Consider the following 26,527-nt stretch of genomic DNA (forward strand, 5'->3'; position numbering starts at 1 on the left):
AATTAAGCACTGAACCTATAATAAGAGCTTCATGTGAATAAGCCAACAATGTTAGGAAATCTGTATCATTTGTCCTTTCCTTTTGGTTTTCAAGTACTTCTCTTGTAAGAGTCTACACAGGAGAAAATGACCAGGATGGAGCAGATATCTCTCTCTAATACAGAAGAGATGATGGATGTATTCTCCAACTCTGATTTAAAGGCACAAAAAGTTTCACAAGAAATGAACAACTGGAAATAATCATTGTATTCTGCAGATAGTATTCCAAATCCTTATAATCTTGTATTTCATACATATCAAAGGATATTTAGGAAAGTGAGTCCTAAACTGTCCTTTACACAGTTTGAGGAGCCCAAGTAAAACAAGTAGATTTACATTTTCACAAAAAAAAAAAAAAATCACATAATTTTCCAGAGAAGCATGGTAATAACCTAGGTTATGTTTTTCACTGTCTTTCTGATGAAAATATGAACTCTTACCCTACAATGTAATTATCTTTCCCAACTCCTACTTCACAAACATTGCACCACTCCGACTTTTTTCTTCTTTTACTTACTTTGGAATTTAGTATTGCTCAGAGCTCTCTTTCAATTATTCTACATCTATTGATTATTTTAATGCACTGAAATCCTGCACAAAGAGGAGCTTCTACTCTCTCTCCAACCACAAAAATGACATTCCACTAGTGTCTGGCAACTTAATTACTGCATGTTTTGGGTTAAGACACAGAGTTACAGCAGGTAGATGAAGGTGTCTATGTGCTTATGCATGTACACCCTCTTAAGTCGCAAAGAAGAATTTAAAAAAAAACAACTCCACAACAAAATCTTCCCAGATTCTTCCAGCTTTTGTTAAAAATTATTTAGAACTTAAATTGTTTCACTTCATCCACGATTCTGAAGACTGCTGGCTTTGTCACATCCAAAATGTCTAGAGTAACATATGTAGTGGGGAAGTGAGAGACCACCAGAGGAAGACCCTACAAGGGCAGGCCTGTGATTAATAAATGCTGTGTACACCATACATCCATAAAAACCACATGTAACTCATGACAAGACAACTTCACAGCACATAATAGCCCAGTAACAGAGTTGAACTGAGGTCAAGCCTGGAATACTGATTTTAATTGTCTTCTTCTATTTTTTTTTATCCTCCTGGCTTTTTTGTATTGTAAGATCACAAATAAGTTGTGTACATATTGGTTCTGAATAAGACACTGAAACATGAGTTTATTGTTTCTCGTTGTTGGAATTTCCTAGAGGAAAAATATTGCCAAAACAATTTAATAGTGTATTCAAAATTAAGAGCGCATTTTGACCCAAGTGACTATAAATTAACCTAAAAAAAAAAAAAAGAAGTAAGACAATAAATTCTTCATTTTCCAAACAAATCAGGAAAATTACTGCAAAAAAAGAGCATTTCAAAGAGTCACTGAACAATACTGAGAAAGCATATCTGCTAATCAAGGTAAGGACAGTTCATTTGGAGGAAAGACTTCCATAGCTTGAGGCTGGAATCTTTGTGTTTGGAGAAATGTGCTGTAAAATATTAGAATATTTGAGCATCGTTAATTTTTGATGTACCTTCAACAAAACAAGGAGAACTGTATCAATCAAATGCGAACCATTTCACTTCTCTTAAGACTCTTAAGATATCTCTTGTGATATCAGAGAGGCAAGACCTGTTTCCTGTAAAGCACTTGAATGATGTGTTTTGAATTTGTTTCAAAGGTGAAGCTTTTCTCAAGATCCTCCCATTGAGGATGGGTCCTCATGCCTCACAGTGTTGCTCAAGGCGGTTGCCAAATATCACAGTACCAATTGTGACAACCACTGGATAAAGGGGAGTTTTCACAATAGGAATTGTGCAATCAGATTAGCCAGTCCAAGGAGGATTATAAAGATGTGAATAATCAGTGCTGGCCAAGTCAGTTGCCCAGCACGGTGCAGGGAGATCATGTAGATGAGTGATGGATACATGAACACAAAGGCCAGACCACATGTTGCTCCAGAGTATCTGAGGAAAGAGAGGGAAGAGGGGAAGAAAAAAAGAAAAAGAAGAATGAATGCTTTGCATTTATTCTTATTTCTTGTTGTCATTTCCCCCTGCCAAACCAATGAACAATCTGGATGAATACTATCTGCAATCGCTAAACATCAAGTTCTGTTCCTTACTGATCTCTACCTCCTTCACTAGCACTTAATTACCACTCTGTGTTGTTCAGCCCCTTGCTTGTACCTGCACTCTGACATGGCTCTGTCCTTTCAGTCACACCCTGTGATGCTGTTGGGGACCAAATCCCTTACTTAAGATTTGATGTTTCTACTTTCTTTGGGGAAATCTGTCAACATGCAATAGAAAGAGACTGGACAGTCCATCCTCTGTTACACATCGTTTACTGTCAGAACTGCAAACTTCATTGCACCGCAGCCATCTGAGAACACATATTAAAGCATTTAAATATAGAAATGTTCCTGAATCTGCAATTCTTATTTTAATTTATTTAATGAGCTTCTAGCAAATCATTCTTCAGACCTAAAAGGAACAACATGCCCTTCTGGTGACATGATCAACCTCAGCAAGGGAAACATTTAACTGTTCTTTTTCTAACCTATCCCTTGCTTACAAAAATGTTCTCATTATTTCACCTAGTAAGCAGCCAAATATTATTAAGTAACAACATATTTTGTTTCATATGTTTGAACATTCCTTTCCAAGGAACCATCAGTCTAACTTGCAAGCACACAAGTTAGACTGTATAAAGACAATTTGTCTGCTGGAAATCCACTGTTCAATGTGTTTGGTTACTATGCACAATATTAGAAGAGATAAGCACCAGTTTGCAAACAGAGGCATGTATTACACAATGTTTAACCAAATTAGGTATCAGGAAGAAATTCTCTCCTGTCAGGGTGCTGAGACATCGTAACAGGTTGCCCAGGAAAGCTGTGGATGTCCTGTCCCTGGAAATGTTCAAGGCTGGGTAGGATGGGACTCTGAGCAACCTGGTCTAGCGGAAGGTGTTCCTTGCCCATGGCAGGAGGTTGGAACTAGATGATCTTCAAGGTCCCTTCCAACCTTAAAGTCCATTCTTTCATTCTAAGAGTCTATGATGACAATTAACTTGACCATCTCTACTACTGGAATACAAAAATATTTACTACAAGGAGAGACAAAAGAAAAAGAGGAAATGGGAAAAACCCTCAAAGATCAGCCACTGAGCAAAAGTAAGTTATTTTGCTACTTTGGTCAGACATAAACCTGTCATTCTGGTTTTATTATTGCAGATTTCTGTATTTTCAAACACCTCCCTCTCCTGGTTGCTTTAGGAGAGATGCAAACCAAGAATAAATGACAATGCATATAAATATGTTGACACCAAACACAGTAAAGTAAGACTTCTAATTAATTCCTCTAATATTTTCTAACTATAGAAATCTTAACTTTTCATCAACATCATAAATTTAAGATCTCATTCAGAGGCACAACTTTGATGCCACTTTTCCTTTTAAAGTTTCTTTTTTCTTGGATTTTTATTACGGACCTTCAATCCAGGTTCAAATGGTCTTAATACAAAATAGAAATTTGGGAGAAGAACACAATAACAAAGCACCATATTTTTCTTCCGGCACCATATTCTTTTATGAGTAGTGTTGCAAGGTCCTAAGATACAGCTCCAGTAAAACTCAACCACCTCAGACACAGAGGCACAATAACAGATGTCAGAACTTTGCCAGTTGATTGTTTACACACCGAATCATTATTTACAACTTAAGAAGGCATAAGCTTCACAAAATATAAAGGTACAATTATTAACACTCCTTTTCAATATCAAGACACAAACGTAGGAATACTACAGGGAAGGTCACTGCAAACAACACTCACCTTATGATACCTCCTATATTTGGATAAAATCTTGCCATTGCTACTCCAGCTCCTACAATGGCTAGGTTCAAGATAAGCACATGGAAAAGGCTACAGGAAAGTGAGGAAATAGTGTTAAAATCTGTTATATTTATTACAAAATACCACCACTGTCCTTCATTTACTCTAACATTTAACTGGTACATGGATGGTGTTTTCATTTGCATGACTCATTCTATTAAAGCTAATTAATTTCACAGCAAACATGTCATCTACTGAATATTCAGAGTGCCAATTTCTAAATATCTAGTATTTTGATTCAAAATATTCTTAAGGAATAAGAATGTGTAATTTGGCAATTCTTACAAAAAACATCATATGTGGTACTCAGCACTCAAGTATTTCAGATGGATATTCAAATACCAAAGAAACAATACTGAAAAACTTAATTCCTACAAGAAAGAATTAGCTTGTTTGCAGAATGATCTGAATTGCTCAAAGTGAAGTAATGGAAACCAGAAGAAAGGCAAAGATGCCTTTCTTTCAAATGGAAAACATTACAAACACTATTAAAATTTGAACTCTCCTGCATTTTGATAGAGGACAAACATTTAAAATGTTGGGTGTCTTATAGTATATGAACTGTAATGAACTTCCTTGTTCCTGCCCTATTTATGCTGAATTTTTTTGCTGAATTTGTTTTTACAAATAATTTCCTGTTGTCTTCCTTTTGCATTAAGGATGAGAAAAATGTAGATTTTCTGTTCTGTAAAAACAGCTTTTACTGCATCAGACAAATTCAGGGCAGTTACGCAAAAAACTGAGACTCAGGAAAGTATCACTTTTCTTTCGGGAATATGAAATGTTGGCATATTTTAGCATAAGGTAAAGTCAGGAAATAGAATAAAAACCTGTGATATTTTGGTCACACAGCTGTTTCTATGAAGGGAAAAAAGAATTCTCACAGAGGAAACATACATACACTTAGAGGTTTTGTTTATTTTTCTGGAGGATATGATTTCCTAAAATATACAAAACCTGTAAGCCAACACTAATTTTTTCTTCACTGTAGAAAGTATGTGTATTATGGAGGATGCAACTAATTAACAAACTTTTTAAAAGTGACAGCTTCCATGGCTATGGCTGAAAGGCTGCCTGCCAGTTTCCAGGTTAGTGAGAAAGATAAAAGACATAGAATAGTCTCATTAAAGTTCAGGGAAATTAAGGCAATTAAAACACAAAGGAATAATTTAAGCTATGGACTATTTTTAACCTTCAATCTTTAAAATTTATTTCAAAAAGACAAAAAAATATCTTCAATTTTGTACATGACATTTTAACAGAGGTACAAGATGGGTACCTTAGAGATTGACAATTGCAGTGAGACTACAGCAGCTGTATAAGTTTAAAAAAACCTTAACTGGATATAAATCTGGTAAGATGCTGTGAACAAAAAATAAAATCCCAAGAATCAGACTTCTTAGGGACCAAATATGTACACCTTCTCTAATACTGCTAAGCCAGTTAACTAACCTGTTCACAAAAAAGTGTCTGCCATTAAAAACTACTTTCTCTCTCCCTACACGTGGCAGATCGCAAATCTTACTATCACAAACTGAAGCAGACAGTTTATGGACACAGAAAATGACAGCACTTCTTCCATTCTCTTTTTGCTGAGATTATTTTTTAGCTAGAGGGACTAAAACCAGTGCAAGCTCACTAATTCAAAAATGTTCTGAAAATTTGTGTCAGTTCAGAGTATTTTAGCAGAAAACCTGAAAAATCTCTGAAGTATTTTATTCTGGCATGCTTTGATGATGTGATATTATTGTTCAAAGATGTTGTTTAAAAATTACTTCTAGATTCTTTTAAATTTTGAAAGCAAATAAGGGTGTCTGTATCTTTGGTGTGAAATGAAACATTTTTCAATTTCTTGATTTGGGAAAGGATTACTGGGTTGAGGCGGGGGACAATATGTTCTGGCTCAATTGAAAGCAATGTTTCTCAAGTGCTGAAGTCTCCAAAGCAATTCAGTACTTGTAGAGTAGTGCTTTGTAGTTTTCATTGTCAAAATTAATCAGATTCCTCAAGAACAATACCAAAATCAGAAGGTCTGAAAAGGCTTTGCACCTATCTGTTTTAGTGCGAAGGATTACACTGCATTCCTCCCCTGGAAAGTCCATGCTCCTTTCTTTACCTTTTGAAACAGCCTGAGTTGTAACCATGACAGTGGACAACAGGTATTTAACTTGCAAACCCTTTCTTTTTCCTAGGCAGATAGTCACAGCTCAGCTCATCTCCAGGACAGGGAAAAAGTCTCAATCTTCATGGAGAGAAAGGCATTACCATTTAGGAAAAGAACCTACCCTTCTGAATAAAGTAAAATCTGATAGCTAGGGCTACAAGTAGCTACGTTATTCGAGACAGTACTTTTCTTAAGACTCTAGAGTTCTATGCAGGTGTGTTCCAGACAGGACAAGCATTTCTCATAGCCCATGACATTTTAGTAAGTTCTGAACTGTTCAGATTTAGCCTGACACTGGCTTACAGTAAAATTAATGCTCATCACACATTGCAGGAGGACAGTCAGGAAAACAGCATTTGCAGGCAGGGGAAATAAAAACACCACTGTTTATTACAGTTATACAAAGAAAAGTATTTACAGGACATTAGAGATTAGAAAAGATTTGACCTGTTTGTGCTTAATCACCCTGGTCACACACAAGTGTTTTCTAAGTAGTCTAACTTCCCCATGGTCAATGGCAGCAGAGTTGGGTGGCCCATGCTGGGCCTGGACTGTCTGCCTGAGCAGCCTGGTCAGGGCTACTGCTCTGAGGCACAGGTTGGGTTGCCTGAAAGAGGCTGTAATTCACAAAGGAAGCACAACCATGACAAGTCTTTTATATTATGTCCTCAGTCTCCATACTCTCAGCTGGGCAGATGAAGATTCTAGCTCTTTTCTATAAAGGGAATCACTGCTCACCTGCAAAAATCCGGCAATCCCACAAAAATGGTAATGGAAAGGAGAAGAAAAAAGATTAGAAGAAAATGCAAGCTTTCCCCTATGTCTTGCTTTTTTCTCCTGGCAAGGTTAACCTTTCAGATTGACAGAGTGGAGAAACAACCTTGTATGCCAGAAGATCATTAAACTTGCTCCATCAAGTTCTCTCCCATAGAAGTGGTAGCTACACTTAAGTCACTGAACAGCAGTGACAATATATATCTAATTAACTTTGGCATCCTCAAAGTTAAGAAACATGTCAAAAACAGTGAAACCAAACCCTAGCACAGGGGAAATTTAAAGACAGAAACTGATTTTAAATCCCCTCAAGTTTTAAGTTCTTTCAGAAGTTTGAGACTCAGCATGGAGTCACAGGATGAACATACACGATAAGGGAAACTGGCAAACAAGGAAAGAAGAAAATCAGGATCACCCAAGTAAGAATTTTTGAGAAGTTTCTGTATCTAAAAATGCATTTTCTTCCTGGAAATCTCACTCAAGTGACATTGGTCAAAAGACAATGAATCACAACCTTTAAGGGAAGCTAGGCAGAAGCTAGATGAAGAGCAGGCAAGCAAACATGCATGCAAACAGAAGAAATGTATTTCATTGCATCAGAAGACATACATCTTCTGGGAGACAGACAGTGGGAGTAATTGCAGGTCTGCTGGGCTACCACGGAGTAAAGGGATGACAATCATTAGGGAAAGCTAAATGATTTTTGTCTATCTATTATTTAACCTCTCAGAACAGGAAAGATGTTAAAAAGTTTTAAAAAATCATCAGATGACTGTTTAAAGCAGTTTAAAGCTTTTTATACACACCATATAATTAATCAAGGGAATCTCTGTCACAAATATTACTGTAGCACAGAGCCAGTAACAATAATAAAAAATTGGCTTTCTGTACATAGAAGAAGATCCAGAGTCAAGCAAGAAACAGCAGATAAAGCACATGCATCTGGCCCTAAATCAGCTGTTAAATGACACCATTACAAACATGTCTCATTTTAGAAAAGAAAGCAATTACCCAATCCACAAAATTTTGGCCTTCCTTAACAACACCGAGGAGAGCAGAGAGAATGAACAGTTCCTTGGGTTTTGTCCCAGTACATCACTTTCCCTGTTGTAATCTGTATACTAGCATACATTTTGCAAAATAAAAGAAGGAATTATGACATCTTCTCTCAATTCTAAATCTTTTGTAGGAAGTAGAGAAGGCTGAAGTATTTGTGGATTGAGTGCACCCTCAGCACCAAGCCGTGTATGATGCTGGAGGGAAGGGATGCCATCCAAAGATGCCACACAGGTTGGGCAGAGAAGTGATTGAGAGGAGCCCTGTGGGGGAGGACTTGGGGGTGGTGGCTGATGAAAAACTCACCATGAGCCAGCAGTGAGTGCTCCCAGCCCAGAAAGCCATGGGAATCCTTGGTTGCATCTAAAGCAGCTTTGGCCAGCAGATTGAGAGAGGGGTTCTACCCCTCTGCTCTGCTGAGACCCCACTGGAGCACTGCATCCAGCTCTGGGGTCCCCAGCACAATGACAAGGAGTTGTTCAAACAAGTCCAGAGAAGGGCCAAGAGGTTGGTAAGAGGGCTGGAGCACCCCTGCTATGAGGATAGGCTGAGCAAGTTGGGGCTGTTCAGCCTGGAGAAGAGAGGATTGTGTGGAGACCTCACAGACACCTTCCAGTATCTGAAGGGGCCTACAGGGAAGCTGGAGAAGGATTCAATGACAGGAACTGGAGTGACAGGACAAGGAGGAACGGGTACACACTGAAAGAGAGAGACTTAGGTTAAATATATGGAAGAAACTCTACTGTGAGGGTGATGATACACAGGAACACAAACCTACTGGCCACCTGACCTTTTAGGCAGATAGATTCATATGCTCCTTTTATCTGCCATATCATACCTACTTATTAAAAACAGTTATTTAGTGAGTAAAACTGCATTACATACAAGGTTGCCTAAGAAAGCTGTGGATGCTCCACCTCTGGAAGTGTACAAGGCCAGTTTGGATGGGGGTCTGAGCAACCTGGTCTAGACAAAGCTGTCCCTGCCAATGGCAGTGGGGCTGGGAATACATGATCTTCAAGTTTCTTTCCAATCCAAACCACTCTATGATTCTATGTGATGATGCCTGTAAGAAACTACTGTGTCTAGCATGTCTATGCATGTATTTGATTTTAAGATAGGCAGAGACACAGGTCACTGATATATGTACATAAGAACAAGGGGAATCCTCTTTCTCATTTCCTTTCAGATAAGCAAGCTCCCACTGTTCAGTTTATGTCTATTGGGAAACCTGGGAAAAGAAAAGTTACATATTGTCTGTTTAAGCTTTTAAATTTGGAGAGGCTGAGCTGCTTTATCACTCAAGACTATGGATTAGTAGGATACACCATAGGTACCCAGCAAAGAGTTGTTAATAGAAAAATAGCACTACAGAGTATCTAGAAAGCACGAGACAAAAGAGATGAGAATCAAGTCTTCAGACAATAAAAGCTCACTTGAAGATGAGTATATACTTTCTCATTATCATCCAGTTATAATCCATGGTTTACCAGAAAAAAATAAGATATTAACGATGATGTTGCTTTTGGTAGAATTTGCCTCTGATTAGATCAAAAATCTAGACTATAAATTGCAAAACAGCAAACTAATATCTTGGTCCTTTATTATAACCAGTGTCAGATAAAGAAAAAGGGGTAAAACCCAGAGAATGAAATTGGTCTGAGCGATACAAACACACCCAGGAGATAAAAACTAACTGGCAGCCCTGTAAACATGTGTGAGATCAAGCAATTTGCTATAATTTCCATCCATACAGAATTCTAAGTACTCCATTTATTAACTTAATGGGTTTCTTTTAACTCCATCCACAGCACCAGCAGGCATCCATACCTGCAAGTAACTGCTGATGTGAAGAAGCCTGGCTTTTAAAATCAGTGAGCTTCCATGTGAAGCATCCAACAGCTTAAAAATGAAGATAGGAAAATTTCTAATGGAGACTTGCACCAAAGGAGAAGGTGTTTCTGTTAGACTTTGTTGTTTTTGCTGGTTTTATTTGGACAATTATAGTCAGAAGGCAAATTGGTAATATTTCTCTCAGCTGTAAAGAAAATTTAATCTAAGAAATGATTAAATCTAAGAAATCTAAGAAAAGATATGTGGTTTAACACACAGAATCACAGGATTAAATGAGGCTAGGTTGCCAACAGAGATCCTGCTCTTTGCCTCCTTTTTCATGCTTTGGGTTCACTACTCACACAAAAATTTTCTCCAGGCATGTGACTCAGGATATTCTCCTCCATATATTCACTTTATACAGATATCTAAGAGGTAAAGCATGAATCTCTGCAGATCAATCAGATATTGCCCTTAGCCCTGAAAGAACTCAACTACATTCAACTATAAGTAGAGTGCTCATTTTCCAACACAAAAAGCTACAGAACTTGGTATTTCCAAGTAGATTGTTCAGAGTGAATCAACAGGCTCTCCAGTAAGATATCAGTCTATGTCAGTAAGAGCAACAGCTTCATATTTGCAAAACATTTACTGACAAAAGCAGCTCTGGGGAAAATAAAAAATACTAAAGTTTTTCCTAGAGAGGTGATAAAGTGCCACTAAAGGAGATTTGTCAGCTTAGGTGACTAGTGAGAACCAGTCGTGAAGACACATTTCACATCCATTTTACTATCCTCCCAGAGACATGTCCTGTGCTTGCTACCAGCCTTCAGCAAGTCCTCACTGCATAGAAAAAAACAAGGGCTGACCTTGAAAATGCAGAGAAGCCAGAGTCAGGGTAATTCAGTGATTTCTGTGCTGTATTTGAGACACCTGGGATGCTAGAGAGTGAGAGACAATCCATTATGCTACAGCCAATATACTACCTTATCACTATAGGTTGGAGTGACTTATATGGCTTCCTAGAAACCATTTTTGACTTCTCAGAAGCTTTAAATACTTCACTATAAGGAGTCTTAAAAAAAAGTAAATTTAAAAATGAATGAAGCTACCCACAGGACATCCTGGAGACGAGAATCAAACTAGCATCTGCATCACCAAATTCGTCATACTATGAAGGCTTAAAACAGCAAGCTGGAATTAACCTGAGAAGAGACTGGCATAAAGCTGTAGGTTCTAGGAGAGCCCATGAGAGAAATTAAACCATTCTGGTCAGAGAGTAACTAGAGGGAGTAGATAGGAAAAGGCAGATCCACATTATATAAAGGACAAGACTATTTCCCAGTGGCTGTGAAATCCATCTTTAGCACTTAAATAAATGGCCTTGTTTCCAACAGTAACTTGCAGCAGTTCCTAAAAATCCCAATGTTGAACTGTATACAATTCCAAGTCAAAAAAAACAGGCACTTATTTCACTGCCTAATTTTAGGCATTCAGTTTCTAGAACCTATTTCAGGACTCAGAAGAAACCTGAAACTTGGAACAACATCTCTGCAGACCTGAACTGCTGATGCCACAGAGGAAATACACATTCCTTCCTGAGATTTTTTTTTCCCTTTCCTCCATCAATAGTAATTCACAATACAAAATAAGAAACTAGGAGATAAATGGCAACTTCTCAGCTGCAACAAATTCAGTACTCCAGTACTCCAAATATAAATGTCCTAGGTTTTATTTAAGAAACCAAACTAAAACTGAAATCTGCATCAGCTCTTCCCTGGAGTACAGACACTGTACAAATGCAAGGGTGTGGCTCATCGCTGAAATTAGCATGTGAAAAGCTATTTTTATAAGCATAGCAGCAGCCCAGATAGCACAACTGACAACTCACTTAGCTATTAGCTCTGTTTAAAAACAGATGGATGATTACTAATCACACACAATCACAACAAAGATGGCATGCTGAAAGGTTAGTATCTGCAGTATATATGCTTTCCACAGCTTAAGGATTGCTTGATTAAATGCTCCTGGACTAAACTTTTTTTTTTCCTGTACAACGTTTCTTTTGTCATATAATTGCATAACCCAAAGGGATGGTGTTGACAAAATTACTATTTATTGATAAAATGAAGTGCTAAAGTAAAAGAACCCCCCCTTATTCTGCTCTGGCAAACTGTAACAGTTCTGATTTGCAGGTGTGCCTGTTCTACAAACAGAGAGTAGATGTGTGTGACCACCACAGAGAGGTGTGCCTGACTCTACAAACTCTGTGAAACTAGCTTATGAAATGAACCTAATCTACAAAGAAAATCCACAAAAACCTAGCCAAATTTCTGACAACAGAAAGCCAGTTAATCAGAGTGTGCCAAACTACTGTCAAGAAAAGACTTCTTACCTTGGGTAAGCATTTCCAAAAAACTGTCTTAACAGTTGAACTCGTGCCAGATATCCCAACAGTGGGTATACAGTCATCATTTGGAACAGCAGGAATATTCTTGCAACAAATGACATGATGTCATCACTGGGAAAGTTATCTAGAAAATTCTAAACATATAAGTAATGTTACATATCAATGGTGGCTTGTTTACATATGTATGTTGGATTTTAATATCTATGTGCCAGAAAGAATGGGACAAAATCCAAACAACTACAATTGTTAAATGAACTCCATAACATGAAAACCCCTCTCCCTCTTTTACAATTGCCTGGCCACCAAATAACAACCAATTTTTGAATATTACTAAGCTGATGTCAGTGTTAATGTTAGTATTACATAACGAATTGCTTTCTGATCTTCTGAACATCCCCAAACAATCCAGGCTGTGGAAAAGCCACCTGACCTTTTAGGCAGATGGATTCATATGCTCTTTTATCTATCATATCATATCATATCATATCATATCATACCTACTTATGAAAAACAGTTACTTAGTGAGTAAAACTGCATTACATACAAATGAGGAAGGGATCATACACTACTAGTGGGACCATCTGAAAAAGTATTCTAAGACTTAAACATCATAGAAATATACAAACAGCTTCGTAAGTACCTGAGATAGCTACAGAAAATAAATGGGAAGAAAATCACTCATTATCTGGTATTTAACAGTGGATTTCATCCTGTGAAATTATTTCAGGTGGTTAAAAAATAATTTCATGGTTTAACAGTGGTACCAGTTCTAACTAGTCCACAGTCAGAGGAAGCCTTTAAATGCTGCCTTATTGCTAACTATTATGCCAGGGCTATAGAACACCTGGCATAAAATGGATCCCCCACTGATAACTGCTATCTCTGAAGCAATTTAGGGTGTGGAATTCAGATTTGCCCAGAAACAGATAAGAGTTTTTAGCCTTCACAGGGTATTTCATGTGGTGCTATTATCTGAAGAACTTTGCTGGCAAGGCTCACCGGAGTGTCAGACTCCAGAGTGTCAGACTTCAAACGTAATTGCAGTGAGGACTCCTATCTAAACAAGCTTGATTTCACATTCTATTTCTTCTGGAATCCAAATGAGTCACTGTACACACTTCTTGGGATTAAAGAAGCTAAAGAAATGAAAAGCTCAGTTGTTCACTTGTTAATTTTGGTCCTTCATCACTTTCACAGAGTATTTATTAAATGTTTGTTTTTCACCAAAATATTATTATTTATGAATATAAATGAGATAACACAAGCATTACTCATCTGCTTGTGGTAGTGCCCACAAGGTTTCCCACCAATTGACCACAGTCAAGTGCAGATGCACCTGCCAGGGTGAATCATGAAAGCAAGGAGCAGTAGCTGGAGGTTTTTAGTGCATATTTATTAAAAGGTTAAGGACAAATATGGTATTTTGGTATGTATTAGGAAGAGCATTGCCAGCAGGTTGAGGTAGGTGATCCTGCCCCTCTACTCAGCCCTGGTGCGGCACATCTGGAGTGCTGTGTCCAGTTCTGGGCTTCTCAATACAACAGACATGGAGCTTCTGGAGCAGGTCCAGCTCAGGGCTGCAAAGATGATCAAAGGACTGGAGCATCTCTCTTACAAGGAAAGGCTGAGGGAGCTGGGCCTGTTCCTGTTGCACCTCATCAAGGTACATAGGTATCTGAAAGGAGGGTGCCATGAAGATGGATCTGGCTCTTCTTAGTGGTGCCAAGCAATAGGACAAGAGGCAATGGGCAGAAACTGATGCACAGAAAGTCCTCCCTGAACGTGAGGAAGAACTTCTTCACAGTATGAGTGACTGTGTACTGGAACAGATTGTCCACATAGGTTCTGGAGTCTCCCTTACTGAAGGTATTCCAGAAACATCTGGATGCAATCCTGTGCCATATGCTCTGGGATGGTTCTGCTTGAGCAGGGAGATTGGACCAGATGACCCACTTGGTCCTCCCCAAAAAACACATTTTGTGATTCCATGAAATACACACTGCAGTAAAATATCTCACCTGTTCAATACATTCTTTGGATAATGGTGGAGAAGGAAAAGATGCAAAAATTATCACTCCAACATACAGGTATGTTAGTCCAACCAGGAAGTATGCAATAGAGAGGTCTCTCACCTGAGGAAAAACAGTATTTTTATTTTGGCAAGCACTTACACACAAAACCAGATTAAATAAAAACTTCATAAGAAGATTTCTATTTCATGTATTACTGTCACTTTTATATGCATTACTTTCTTATATTTACTAATATCACTTGTACATTTTTATTTTTACTTCCTACTACTTGGATGGAGACTTCAGACCTGGTTCTGATTAGATCAGAAAGCTGCAAGGATATATCCCAAAGCAGAGCTAGACATGTATTATTTATCTTTCAACATACAAAAAAGGCACCATGAATGAGATATGCCAATAGATGTAGCATGTTTATTCCTGATGCATAAGCACACACTAGTTATTAAAACAAACAAGAAATCCCTTCTACTTTCTTACATTCACCTACTCCTACTAAGACCCTTGGAACACAGACACACCTGTCTGAGAGAGAAAGCCCAGAAAGCCCTATGTTAAATTTCTTGTCATGAATAAAATCTTGCAATCATAGACATCAGCCTACCCAACTGCAGATGTAATACAAAGGAATTTAATCAAAGGTTTTAAGGAAAGTGTTTTGAAGCTAGGGTCAGAAATCCACACTTAACTACACTATATACACTTAAGTATGGATTTAAACCTAAACTTCAATGTTCAGTTCTGAGAATTTTGGCTATCTTTTTAAGATATATAATATATACCAATATTTTCCACTACACAAAAATAATCACACATTTATTACAGGAAAGTAACTGGCAAAACTAATTAAGTATTTTATGAAACTAGAGAATCCACATATACATCAGACTGATCTCACAGCAATGTACTTGCTGAGTTATTCTTCTACATAAATTCTTTCCTTTGGAAATAAAGAGGGAGACAATTTGTTTCTAGTTATAAGCTAACTAAATTCTTTGTAAGCTTATGTTACAGTACAAAACACTCATCACCTTACAGCAAACCATTTTTCAGCTGCTGTTAATCATCAGCTTCTTTAAGGATTACTAATAATGTTTCAATACATGACCTTATTTTCCTAAGACTAAAAAGTAAGTCTTACTAGCTCAAGCACAGCACCAAATTATTAGGATTATACTGGTTTCCAGACCAGGGTGATAATTATCACCTCCAGCCAGCTCACTGAGCACAAGCAAAGATTCCTCATATCTGTGCATGGAAATGTTTCCCTAAGTGCTTCTTCACACTATCTTTTTGACAGAAGAAGCATATACTACACCACCCCAGACTATGCCAAGGTCAAGGCAATCCCCAAGGAAAGTATAAAATACTAGATTATGGGTTTTGAGAGAAATTCAGATGGTAGCTAGTTTTTGGTGAAAGATGTGGAATCTCCTATTAATTTCCCAGTGTTTTTGGGATAGAAGATTGCTGTCTGATGAGGAATAGTATTTGCCTCTTAGAGGCTGATGGGAAAAAGGCATCAGTGTTATCGGAACATGTTCCACGGTGGCCTTCAAGCTCCCAGAAGCCGCACATTTCTAGCTGCAACCTCTTCCTCCTGCTGACCAGTTAAATACACAAGGAAGATGATTCCCTAGACTTCACTCTCCTCATACTGGCCATTGAATGAGGTCTATCAACTTTCGTCAGAATCTGAGCAGTAGCCTTTTCTTTAAATTATATGCAGAATTTCTCCTCATGACATGAGATGCTGTACAGGTTTTTATATAACATCTACATCTTCATAAGCACTAGTGCCCACCCACCATAAGAACTAATTTTAAGAATATTAAATATGAGCACTCAAATTTCTTACAGGTATTTATCAGTAACTTCCATTAACTGCAGGACTCAGAGACACAGTAAGGCGGTGTGATACAGGGAGATACAGACTCTCATCTCTTGAGGACAGGACTTGGACAATTTTTCAAAACACATCCAAGACCTTCTTAATGCACACCATCTGCCAAAACCTGCTGTAAATCTGGTATTTTAGGTGTAGTCCTAATGCATAAAAACAGAACAGTAACTCACAGCTGTTATTTGTACTCTACCTACACATACATTCTAAAACAACTGTAAAATTATTTTTGCTGTGACGAGTGCATGCAGTTGTGAGGGCAAGAAATCTGAAATAAAATTCTTACTGCTTCCTTTGGAGATGAAAAATGGTAGAGAGGTGGTGTGCTATTATCTCCAACAGGTACTTGTACCAGTTCTAACCAGTTCATGTTTCCGAGTTCTTAAGGGTGTATGCTTTAATCTGCACTGAAACTAAGTGCTGAGATAATTTTGATAATTTATTTTCATAGCATGTAACACAACAGACTGTTTTCTCCAGGTGCTGTCACCATACAAAGAGTACACGGATTTTGATTTGAATAAACTACTAAAAACAAAATAGACAACTTGAAAATCTGGATTATTTTTTTCCTCAAATATCCATCAGCTCCCTTCCAAATACATTCTGCTGCATATAAGATGGTTACCTTTGTACAACAACATGTGTTTACATAACAGGAACATATTTTGATTAATGTTCATTATTCCTCAAGAGACCTGGGGTCACTCCCTAAAAATCTTGACAGTACTGTTTAGACAGCATAATTCCAGATAAAATCAAAGGACACATGGGGAGAGATAAAAGCATTATTTTAAGTAAGAGCAATAACTACACTTTTTTATTTTAAATTTGATACTTGAGGCATTTACATTCCAAGTGGACATTGCTATAGTGAAAACTGCCTAAGCATAAGAATATAGCAATTCTTACTGCCACAGTTTAAGAATCAAACTTGTAGAAAAAACAATGTTGGAAGAAGGAAGTATTTGCAGAATCACAGTGGAAGTCTCAAAATTAGTATCTAAGGTAACATGCATGTCACAGTCCATAAGGATCACAGCCTGACACCTGCCAAACCCTTCTCAAATACACCTGAAGTAACGGGCAGATTTTCAGGCAGAGGTTGGAGAGCATATGTTAGCTGCAGTTACTGCTGACAGGGAGTTCTCCCGGCCAGATCCACAGAACAAAGTGTTAGAAGTGCCACTGGAAGAAAATTGGGTGATCAAGGCTTCAGTCAAGTAGAATGAAGGAAGAAATCAGCCTCCTAACAAAAGGATGAGTCTGATAAATCAGGTGGAGCTAACAAAGACAACCCTGGAAGTACAAGCCATTGTATCACACCCACAGATGAGTCAGTACTCAGGTACTGGCCACACCCGCAGCAAGGGATTTGACGTTCGCACAGAGAAGGCTCTGTGGGTCTACTGACATTTCTGACATGTGGTGCTGCAAAGAACAGGCTACTTCCAGACCTTGATTTGACTATTGAATGCCATGGAGAAAATAGTTCACTTCCTTCCTCAGTACCAGTGAAAGCTTTGTGGATCTGCTTCTTGGATGGAGAAGCATGTATCAGTGCTTAGTAATGATTACCACATTTGAAATATCTTTCAATCATCCCATTTCAGATTAGTCTCTTCTCGAGAGAGATGCTGTCTCCGTAATATCTCAACAGGACTTTGATCTATATAATAAAAATAGACTTCACCTGTTCGTGCATCAAGGGCAAGAAGTAACATTTAATTGGGTGACAAAAAAAAGTACTTCACCAGGATGGAGGATGCTGTGCATAATTTTGGCTGGAAAGAGAAACCAGTGGTATGGCACCATCATTGGAAGCTCACTCTGTTTACAGGGTATAATACTGCAGAAAGTAAGTACCATTTACAGCTCCATGTCTTCTGCAGTTAATACCTAGATAAAAAACATCTCCCCACTCACAGCCTTTCTCCCAGGTACATCCACAGACAACTGTTAAGAGACAGCATTACTGTATTCATGCCTGTAGATCATGGTGGGCTTGTGTAGCATCTGTTGTGTTGCTCAGCGAAACTGATCACAAACATGCATCAGGCAAAAAACAACCAACCAAAACCCACACTTAAACTCCTTTTTGTGGGTGAGTTGCATTTCCTATGCAATTTGTTTTTGAACCACTTGACTGAGCACTGTACAAAAACTTATGCTGAGAAATACAAGGAGGCAGCAGCAGTGGGAGATGGGACCCTGAAGCTCAGTTCTGAACTGCAGACTAAAAACCTGCTCACGGGGCTTCTCCAGGCTGTGCTGCTGACATGTGGCTTACTCTGGTGCACTGCTCTTCTCTTTTCACACCCACACCACTGTACGGGAATAGCGGCCAGAGCAATCCTCCCCCATGTGTGCTTTAGCTTTGGGCTGTGATGCATGCCTGTGACCAGAATGGAAGCTGCTATTGTTTTGAATTTCTGACTCCATAAAAGGAATGTTATTGTTTGTCTTACTTTTTTCCACCTCCCCAAAGAGTTGTTCTCTGACCTCTAGTTTCAGTAAGTTTTGCTCAAGACTAAAACAGTGCTTTTCCAGCTTGCCAAGTTCTGTGCCTTTTGACAGAACACTGACGGAAGTGCCATGTTAACAGGTCCATCAATAAAACAGTGAAGCTTTTATCCATGAAGTTTTATCAGTATTACCCCATCAGATACTGAGAGAAGAAAGCATCTTGTAAATATATGGGAAAAACCCCCCATGACTTATGACACAGGACAAGACCCCAATACATATGGAAATCTCCCACTTAGCCCAGCAGCTTAGTGACATAATCACAAAACAGCTCTTCAAGAGCATAGGTACTTAATTAACATTTGCAAAGCACTTTTGTAAAGTGACCTAGGTGAAAGGCTCCCGTACAGGTACAAAGAGGAAAAGAAATCTCCAACCAAATAAAACTACTACAAGAATTATACAGAAATTTGTTTTCCCATTAAAAATCTTTCCTGCCATAATTCAAAGCTGTCCTTTCTGAGCAATTTGAACATTGTTCTGGAATGCAGAGTTTTGTCAAGGGCTTGAGATCCATATTAGGGCTGACTTGGAAATTCACCTTAAGCTCCAAGGAGGGTACTAGAAAATCTGATTCAAATGCAGGCAGCAGTTTCTTCCTCCTTCACACAGGAAAAGCAAGCTGGATAACACTCCAGGTGCTGCTCTTTGCATCTGAATACTTGCTCTGATGTATACGGAGGGGGAAAATACACAGGAAAACCTTGAAGATGGAATGAGGGTATTAGGCCTCCTCTACATATGGAGCTGATTGTTGGAGATCTATCCTTTAGAATTTGAAAGTCACAGTTTAAGAGAAATCTTGCCCTACTCCACATCATAAGATTTTCTTAAGGAAATCGAGAAAAAGCTAATTTACCTTTCTTTGTCCAGGCCTCTAGCTGTTAAACTAATTTCTGAGAAGCCCATAAACCCCCAAAAGCATTCCTGGAGGAGAATTCATACCTCCTTTGCAGATATATCATTCACAAGTTGGTCTTGATTCACAGGTAAAAGGAAGTAAATATGCAGACTTCTAAAGCCTAAGAGGTCCTCGCATTGCATTGGTACATAATCTGCACTTCACAAACAGTCAAATAATCAAATCTGATATATTTTATCTGATGTGCTGTATAGGCATCTGGCTCTTAGTGACGCTGATTCAGTAGGGGGAACAAGATGACATCCAGAGGTTCCTTACAACCTCAAGCAGTCTGGCATTCTAGATTTCATTGCAGTTTTTCATACAGCTAGTATTTACAAATCTTTTTATATTATTGCACATACCCTTACAGCTAACATTTTAATGAAACTGGACAAGAATCCTTGGAAGTAGGGAGGAAAAAATAAAATAATTAAAAAAACTAGAGTAAATGTTGCTCTCAGACTCTGTGTATTGTGTTTACTCCATTTGGTATTTTGTAATGGGAAGATATTAACAAAGAATGCAGTTCCATTTGGAGGAGAAGTACTTAACTTTTTCAAGGGCAAAGCACCATCCAAACACTATCTATTACAAAGCCTCCTGATCCAAGCTTCAACTTGCAGGATTTCCTAAATTTTACCAAGTTTCTCTACAGACTTTGACTAGGATTGTGAGACAAAACTACTGAAGCAACTATGAGAAAAGGTATTACCCCAAAACTACTGTTCAGGATTCTGCTAAAATCAGTCACATACCAAACATTTTCCACCATTTTTCATTCTAAAATCGGTCAGTTTTCATTGCGTCCTACAACATTGTCAAGTCATCTGCCTCTTGTGTGCAATTTGGCAGTTTAATACCAGATTGTAAATTTGGGGAATTCCTCAGGGCTTTTATGTAAATGAATTTGCAATTTAACTGTTACTCCCTCATAGCAAGGAAAAGAACATGCAATTGTTTTCTTATCAAATCACAGGAAAAAATACTGTTTTCTGGCAATCTAGATATAAATGAGCAAAGTCTTGTGAAGTTACTTACATTGTTTTCTTGATTCCTGTTATTCTGAAGAAGTGTGATGACACAATTGTGAATGAAGAAGGCAAGTGTTAGAACCCCTGTGAGCTGAGGGAACAGAATTCTAAACTCTAAACAAGGGGGAAAAAAGTGTTTTAAAATTACTTCTTTGAAACAAGCAGTGACAACATGCAGATGACATATGGAGGCTCTGGAGGGTTCTGGCAAACTCATGAACCTCCACCTTGAAATGGGACAATCTATCTCATACCTGACCATAGCCAATGCAGATATTTAATCAGGAAGTACAAGATGGATGAAGACAGTAGTTACTATAGAATACATTTCCAGCAAGGCTTCTCTGAGAGACTCCAACCATCAGTGATTACTAGGTTAATTTAAGATTGGCACAAACAAGGTTTTCCGCTCCTCAACATTTTAACAGAAAATAATTTGTGAAATTGGAATTGACAGCAGTGAGACTGTATACCTATGGGTTCCTGAAGAGGGAGATGGAGGGAAGGAATAATTTACCCTGTGAACACCTCTAGTTATTAAGAAGTCATTTATGCTACCAGAAGAAAAATTACATTTGTAGATATTTAGGAGGTTCTGCTTACAAGCCAGGGTATAAAGAAAGGTAGAGCAATTTCTTATCATGCTTCACAGCATGTATGAAAAAAAATTCCTTCTTGTCTCCATGGTAAGAGCATTATTCTGCTTCTTTTAATACTCAAAAGATGTTTGCAAGATGGTGGTTCTTGAAGTGCTGCAAATAATCTAGGAATTCACCAATTCAGTAACATCATTAAAGCACCATCCATTAGTAAATAATGGATTTACTCTTTAGAGTGCTAACAGCAATTAGAGAACCCTAAGATAGCTCAGCTTCTGAAAAGCATCCAGAAGTATAGCACATCATTCTTCAGAGGTTCACAAACCCTTACAGAACAAACCACAGAGAGCTCCATGCAAACATATTTAAAAGAGACTTCTGTGAAGTGCTATGAAGTTAGGAAAGTAAACACACTCCAGGCAACTAATGGAGGGCTTATCCAAACTGAAAGAATAAGCTTTCCCTAGAGCTGGTTTCACTGTACCTTCAATACCTAATTAGCATTATGTGCTACTGAGAGAATTGAGAGTGCAAGCAAATTCTAGTCTCAACTTCTAGGCTCGTTTTCCATCCACTACTTCAGTCTCAATAATAAAAAGCAAAACCACAGTTTCAGAATCTCTTGGTAGCTGTATTTGTATGCTTTAGCTACCTGCTTTATCTATCTCCTTGCAGTACTAGGAGTTTTTGCCAAATTAATCAAACTACTGGGTGCTCTACTTCTCAATGGCCTGCAGCATGTGTGTCACTACAACTCATTTTTCTCATTTGTTTCTAAGAACAGAAGAAGTGATACTATTCTAATGTACAGGACACTGGAGCTAACTGGTCATAAAATTTTGCTTATTGTAAAGGATGGGGAAAAACCAACTAGGACCTAACCCTCGTTCTCTTATTCCAAGTTTCTTAAAAAAGAAACTTGATCCTTTTAGGCTAGCTGTTCAAGCAATACCAAATGCCACTTGTTTATGACTATGGCATCTCACAGAGTAACTTGTTACGGTAATTTGGAAAGAACAAACAGCCATCCAAAAACTTTCAAGAAAATAAAACATACTGATGGGTACTGATGGGATAAAACCAGCTACTGGATGTTTGAAAGAGAAGAGCTACTAAGATTATGGCCTAGAACTTCAGATAGACTGGGAAGTACAGGAAAACTGTACTTGCAAATTATGGTGAATGAGCTATTTCATTTAAGCAAGACAGTGTGTGGGGAACTTAACACTGAACAGTCTGTCTACAGTATGTCACTTCCAATTGCTACTGAAACAGGCATGATCTGAAACTGGTGCAACTAGAACTTAAAATAACATAAGTGAAACAGGACTATAGCAAGCTCTCTGTCACAAGATATATGTTGAACGTTACTCTGACAGGCAATCCTTCTCTTCCCCACTGTTGATACGGTCTGTTAACTAAGGAACACCACTGGGAAAGGGATTCCTTGCCACTTGGTCCAGAGGGATCTTTCCTCTACTTACAATATCAGACAGCATTTCCTCTGTTTATATCTCAGAGGTGTTAAAAGGTAAATGAGAAAAAAAAATATCTTAAACTCAACAGATATATATGTCACCACTGCATTTTAATTATCTTACCTGGTACAAAAAATTCATTCTCTGTAAACCAGTTGAATTCTAAGTGTATTCCCAGATGAGCAGCCTTTACTGTAACCAGAAAAACTAAGTAGACAACTGAAACTGTACCTGGAAAAAACAAGAGCCAAACAAATACCATGATATAGTACAAAGTATTTATGCAGAGTTTAATTTCTCCTCCATCCATCTAGTTACTAGCAGTCAAACAGTTATGGTTGGTATTCATTCCTAGACTAGGTCTAAACTTCTTTAATTCTCTTGTAGGTCAGAGAGAAAAAATTATGTGCACGCACACAATGTAAACTTCCAGCAAGTTTAATAACTTCCAGGTGCTGGTGACAGCAGAGGAAGTACCCTGCAATCCCTGTTGCTGGGCAGGTAGGTCTTTAGGCACAAACAGACCAGTTCCAGCTTCCACTGCCAGGATTTCAATCTAAGTAGAGCTTGATCATAGCACTCCAGCTATTACAATGTTCATCTAGTATTGACTTTTTGAACCAAAAAACTCAATGGAAAGTGAAATTACTGCACATGTTAAGTTGATAATGACACTTCAATGCTACTGATTAAAACATTGTGTTAATTGTAACTTTGGATAATCTTTATTATAATACTGGATTAGCATTGGATTTCATTGGTTAAGAGGAATCCAGCAGGCACCTGCACAGCTTAAGAACTACAAATGAGATCACAGATGGGTATAATGCTTTGCTGTGTATACCTGTGGAATGGAGGATATATGGTCTTGTGTCAGATCATTTGAAAGAGATAAGAGCAGAATAGTAACTACCTAAAGATTGAAGGAAACTGTACAACAATAATTAATGCTACTACAATGAACCTCATGGCAAGTAATGCTGCTAGTGAGCAGAGAACAGGCTGTAAGTAAGTGAAGACAAAAACCCACCATTTTAACCCAGAAAGGTTAAAAATAAACAGCAGGAATCATCATTTGATTACACAGAGCACAGTCAAGAAATTAGGAAAATAAAAGGTTCTGTATGTGAAGATCAACTAAAATACTCTGTAGTTTCCTCATGACTTCTGTTTCCATGGGTATCAAAATAAGTAAAACTCTACTGAAATAAATTTCATCATCTCAAAATTGCCTTCCATTTTTTCTTGTCCTATAAACTTCAAGGTTTACAAAAATTAAGGCAATTTTGAACAGCTTCTGAATTACATAATAATCTACTAAAGCAATGAGTAATTAATATTCTGGTTTTAAAAATTTTTTTCTACATAAAACCCACACCTTTTGCACAGAAGCAATATCAAGTACCCAAATTCCTGTGTGGTATTTTAATTTAGTGGTTTCAGCAAGAGCAGATCCAAGCTCTGATAAAATGTCACTATGGAACAGATGAACAAACTAGATCTTCAAATCCCTGTCCTCTACCTCCTTTACAACACATATCCAACTTTTTCAACCTCTGATCTACATCTAGTTTTCTCTTTCTCTTAATTGTGGGCTTCAGTGCTACCCCTCAGACATCTTCTACTCCCTGAACTGTGACCAGCTCCACCCATCATGCATATGCTTTACTCACTTTACCAGCCCCACCCACCTTGGCCTTCTACCTCAAGACATGTAAGGAGGAAATCACAATTGTTTCCTCTGCAGAACAGAAGAATCCACAATACTGGAAGTTGTGACAAAGAAAAGCAGCAGGTCATACTGACTAAGTGATGTTGTGATTAATTAATCACCTGATTGGCAGAAAATTACTTCAGATCAGAAGCAACTGCTGCTTTGAAATGTTTACCAGAGGAGGAAGAATATGCCTCACTATGCCAAGGTAATATGTATCAAATGCTGCACAGTAGTATGTATAAAACCATTTGGGAAAATCTATTGTAGATGTAATGGAATTTGTTTCACAAGATTATCAAGCAAGAAAAAGGAAGACAAATGAATTTCCTATTACCTGTAAGATTCAAGAAAAGCGGCAGAAAAAGCCCTTGGGGTTAATAAACCAACCAACAACCCACTTTGGGGCACAATATGGGCTGTGACCAAAATACTGGAAGAGTGGCTGGAAAGTTGTGCAATGGGAAAGGATCTGGAGGTGCTGATTGACAGAAGCTAAACATGGGCTGACAATGTGCTGACAGGTGGCCAAGAAGGCCACTGGCATCCTGGCCTGAATCAGCGATAGTGTGGCCAGCAGGATCAGGGCAGGGATTGTCCCCCATGTACCCAGCACTGATGAGGCTGCCCCTGTGACATGAATACTGCCAGTTTTGGGCCCCTCAAGGCAAGAAGGACATTGAGATGCTGGAAGCATCTAGGGAAAGGAAATGAAGCTAACAAAGGGTCAGGAGCACACGTTCTATGAGAAGCAGCTGAGGGAGCTGGGGGTGTTTGGTCTGGAGCAAAGAAGGCTCAGGGGTGACCTTATCACTCTCTACAACTGCCTGAGAGGAGGCTGTGGCCAGGTGAGGCTTGGTCTCTTCTACCAGGCAACCAGTGACAGGATGAGAGGACATGGCCTCAAGCTGTGACAAGGAATGTTCAAATTTGGAAAATGTTCTTCTCAGAAAGGGTTGTCAAGCTTTGGAACAGGCTGTCCAGAGAAATGATTGAGTCACCATCCCTAGATGCATTAAACAATGTGCAGATATAGCACTTATGGACATGGTTCAGTGGTGGACTTGACAGTGTTGGGCTAACAGTTGAACTCAATAACCTTACAGACTTTTCCAACCTAAAAGATTTAATGATTCTACTCGCTGGAGTAGTTTTCACCGTCTTCTATACACTTCAGTCACAGGGAACCAATGCTTTAATAGTATTTGTTACCTACCTAGGACATTAAACTTCGCAAAGAAGGATGGAGACTTCAGATTTAGCAGCGGTAGAAGAACTGCAATCAGGTAAAATGGTACTGTTTCTGATTTGTCCCACCATTCCTCAAAGAGTTCAAAGCCTGTTCTGTTGCCAGAAGAGAACATCACACTCCTGTTCTGTGATGGGTGATCACTAGCAGCACTTGGACAAATGACTGGAAGAAAGGAAAAGAAAAATATCCTCAGATAAAAAGGGTTTTACTTGCACAGAATATTGACAGCCAAGAGCCCACAATTGCTGGTGTGTCTTACCTACTGAGGACTGCTCAAGTGCAGTGCTCAGTATCTCAGTTCCTGACTTTTGTTTGTTTTTTAAATCAGGAATTCATTCCACTGCTAGGCACCTCGCACTCTAATCCAACAGTGGTACAGTTCTCCCAGCTGAGCACAACAAAGATGATAATTTATCTGAAGCCCAAGTTGTGACACAGGATCATCCTTCAAAATCACATACCTATGATGAGGCCTGTTCAGTGCCCATGTGCACCTGCTGGAATCAAGTCATAGCAACGCTCCCCTGCGTCTGGCTGCATATTTAGCATCCTAATCTGTCCCTGCACACTTCAGTAAGATCATATCAACCAAAATCCAAGTGCACTGAAGAGCCTGAATTACTGTAAATTGCTCTAAAAACAAACTAAGGATTACAAGAAAGCTACTGTAACAACCGGCAGGTTGAAAACACATACACTGAACAAAAACACTCTTATCATCTTTGTGCCACGACAGGGACAAGTACATCACTGCCAGACAACACAACACAACAAATTTAGGATGTGCTCCAGTAACACTGCTAAGAGGGAATATCATACTCCTCTTACATGGAGGTTGATCAATTGGCAGCACCTGAAGAAGTGATTGGAAAAAAAAATCAACGAAAAAGACCCTCTGAGGAATACAT

At 38.5% G+C, this 26,527-nt stretch overlaps 1 protein-coding gene across 5 annotated transcripts in view; it reads right to left on the minus strand.

The window, feature by feature from the left end:
- Positions 1-1,202: 1,202 nt before the first annotated feature.
- Positions 1,203-26,527, minus strand: part of SLC38A9 (solute carrier family 38 member 9) — a 44,944-nt gene continuing 19,619 nt past the window's right edge. For 4 of the 5 annotated variants that reach the window (XM_068176989.1, XM_068176988.1, XM_068176990.1 and 1 more), the window contains 7 exons: positions 25,584-25,781; positions 22,777-22,884; positions 20,584-20,690; positions 14,201-14,314; positions 12,168-12,316; positions 3,886-3,975; positions 1,203-2,016 (listed from right to left, as the gene is read on the minus strand). In XM_068176989.1, coding sequence (XP_068033090.1) covers positions 1,851-2,016; positions 3,886-3,975; positions 12,168-12,316; positions 14,201-14,314; positions 20,584-20,690; positions 22,777-22,884; positions 25,584-25,781 — 932 coding nt within the window. In that variant the 3' untranslated portion in view covers positions 1,203-1,850. The remainder of the gene's footprint in view (positions 2,017-3,885; positions 3,976-12,167; positions 12,317-14,200; positions 14,315-20,583; positions 20,691-22,776; positions 22,885-25,583; positions 25,782-26,527) is intronic. The other variant, XM_068176991.1, reaches the window with a different exon arrangement.

The sequence above is a fragment of the Anomalospiza imberbis genome, chromosome Z (genome assembly GCF_031753505.1).
Source record: "Anomalospiza imberbis isolate Cuckoo-Finch-1a 21T00152 chromosome Z, ASM3175350v1, whole genome shotgun sequence".
Taxonomy (NCBI): domain Eukaryota; kingdom Metazoa; phylum Chordata; class Aves; order Passeriformes; family Viduidae; genus Anomalospiza; species Anomalospiza imberbis.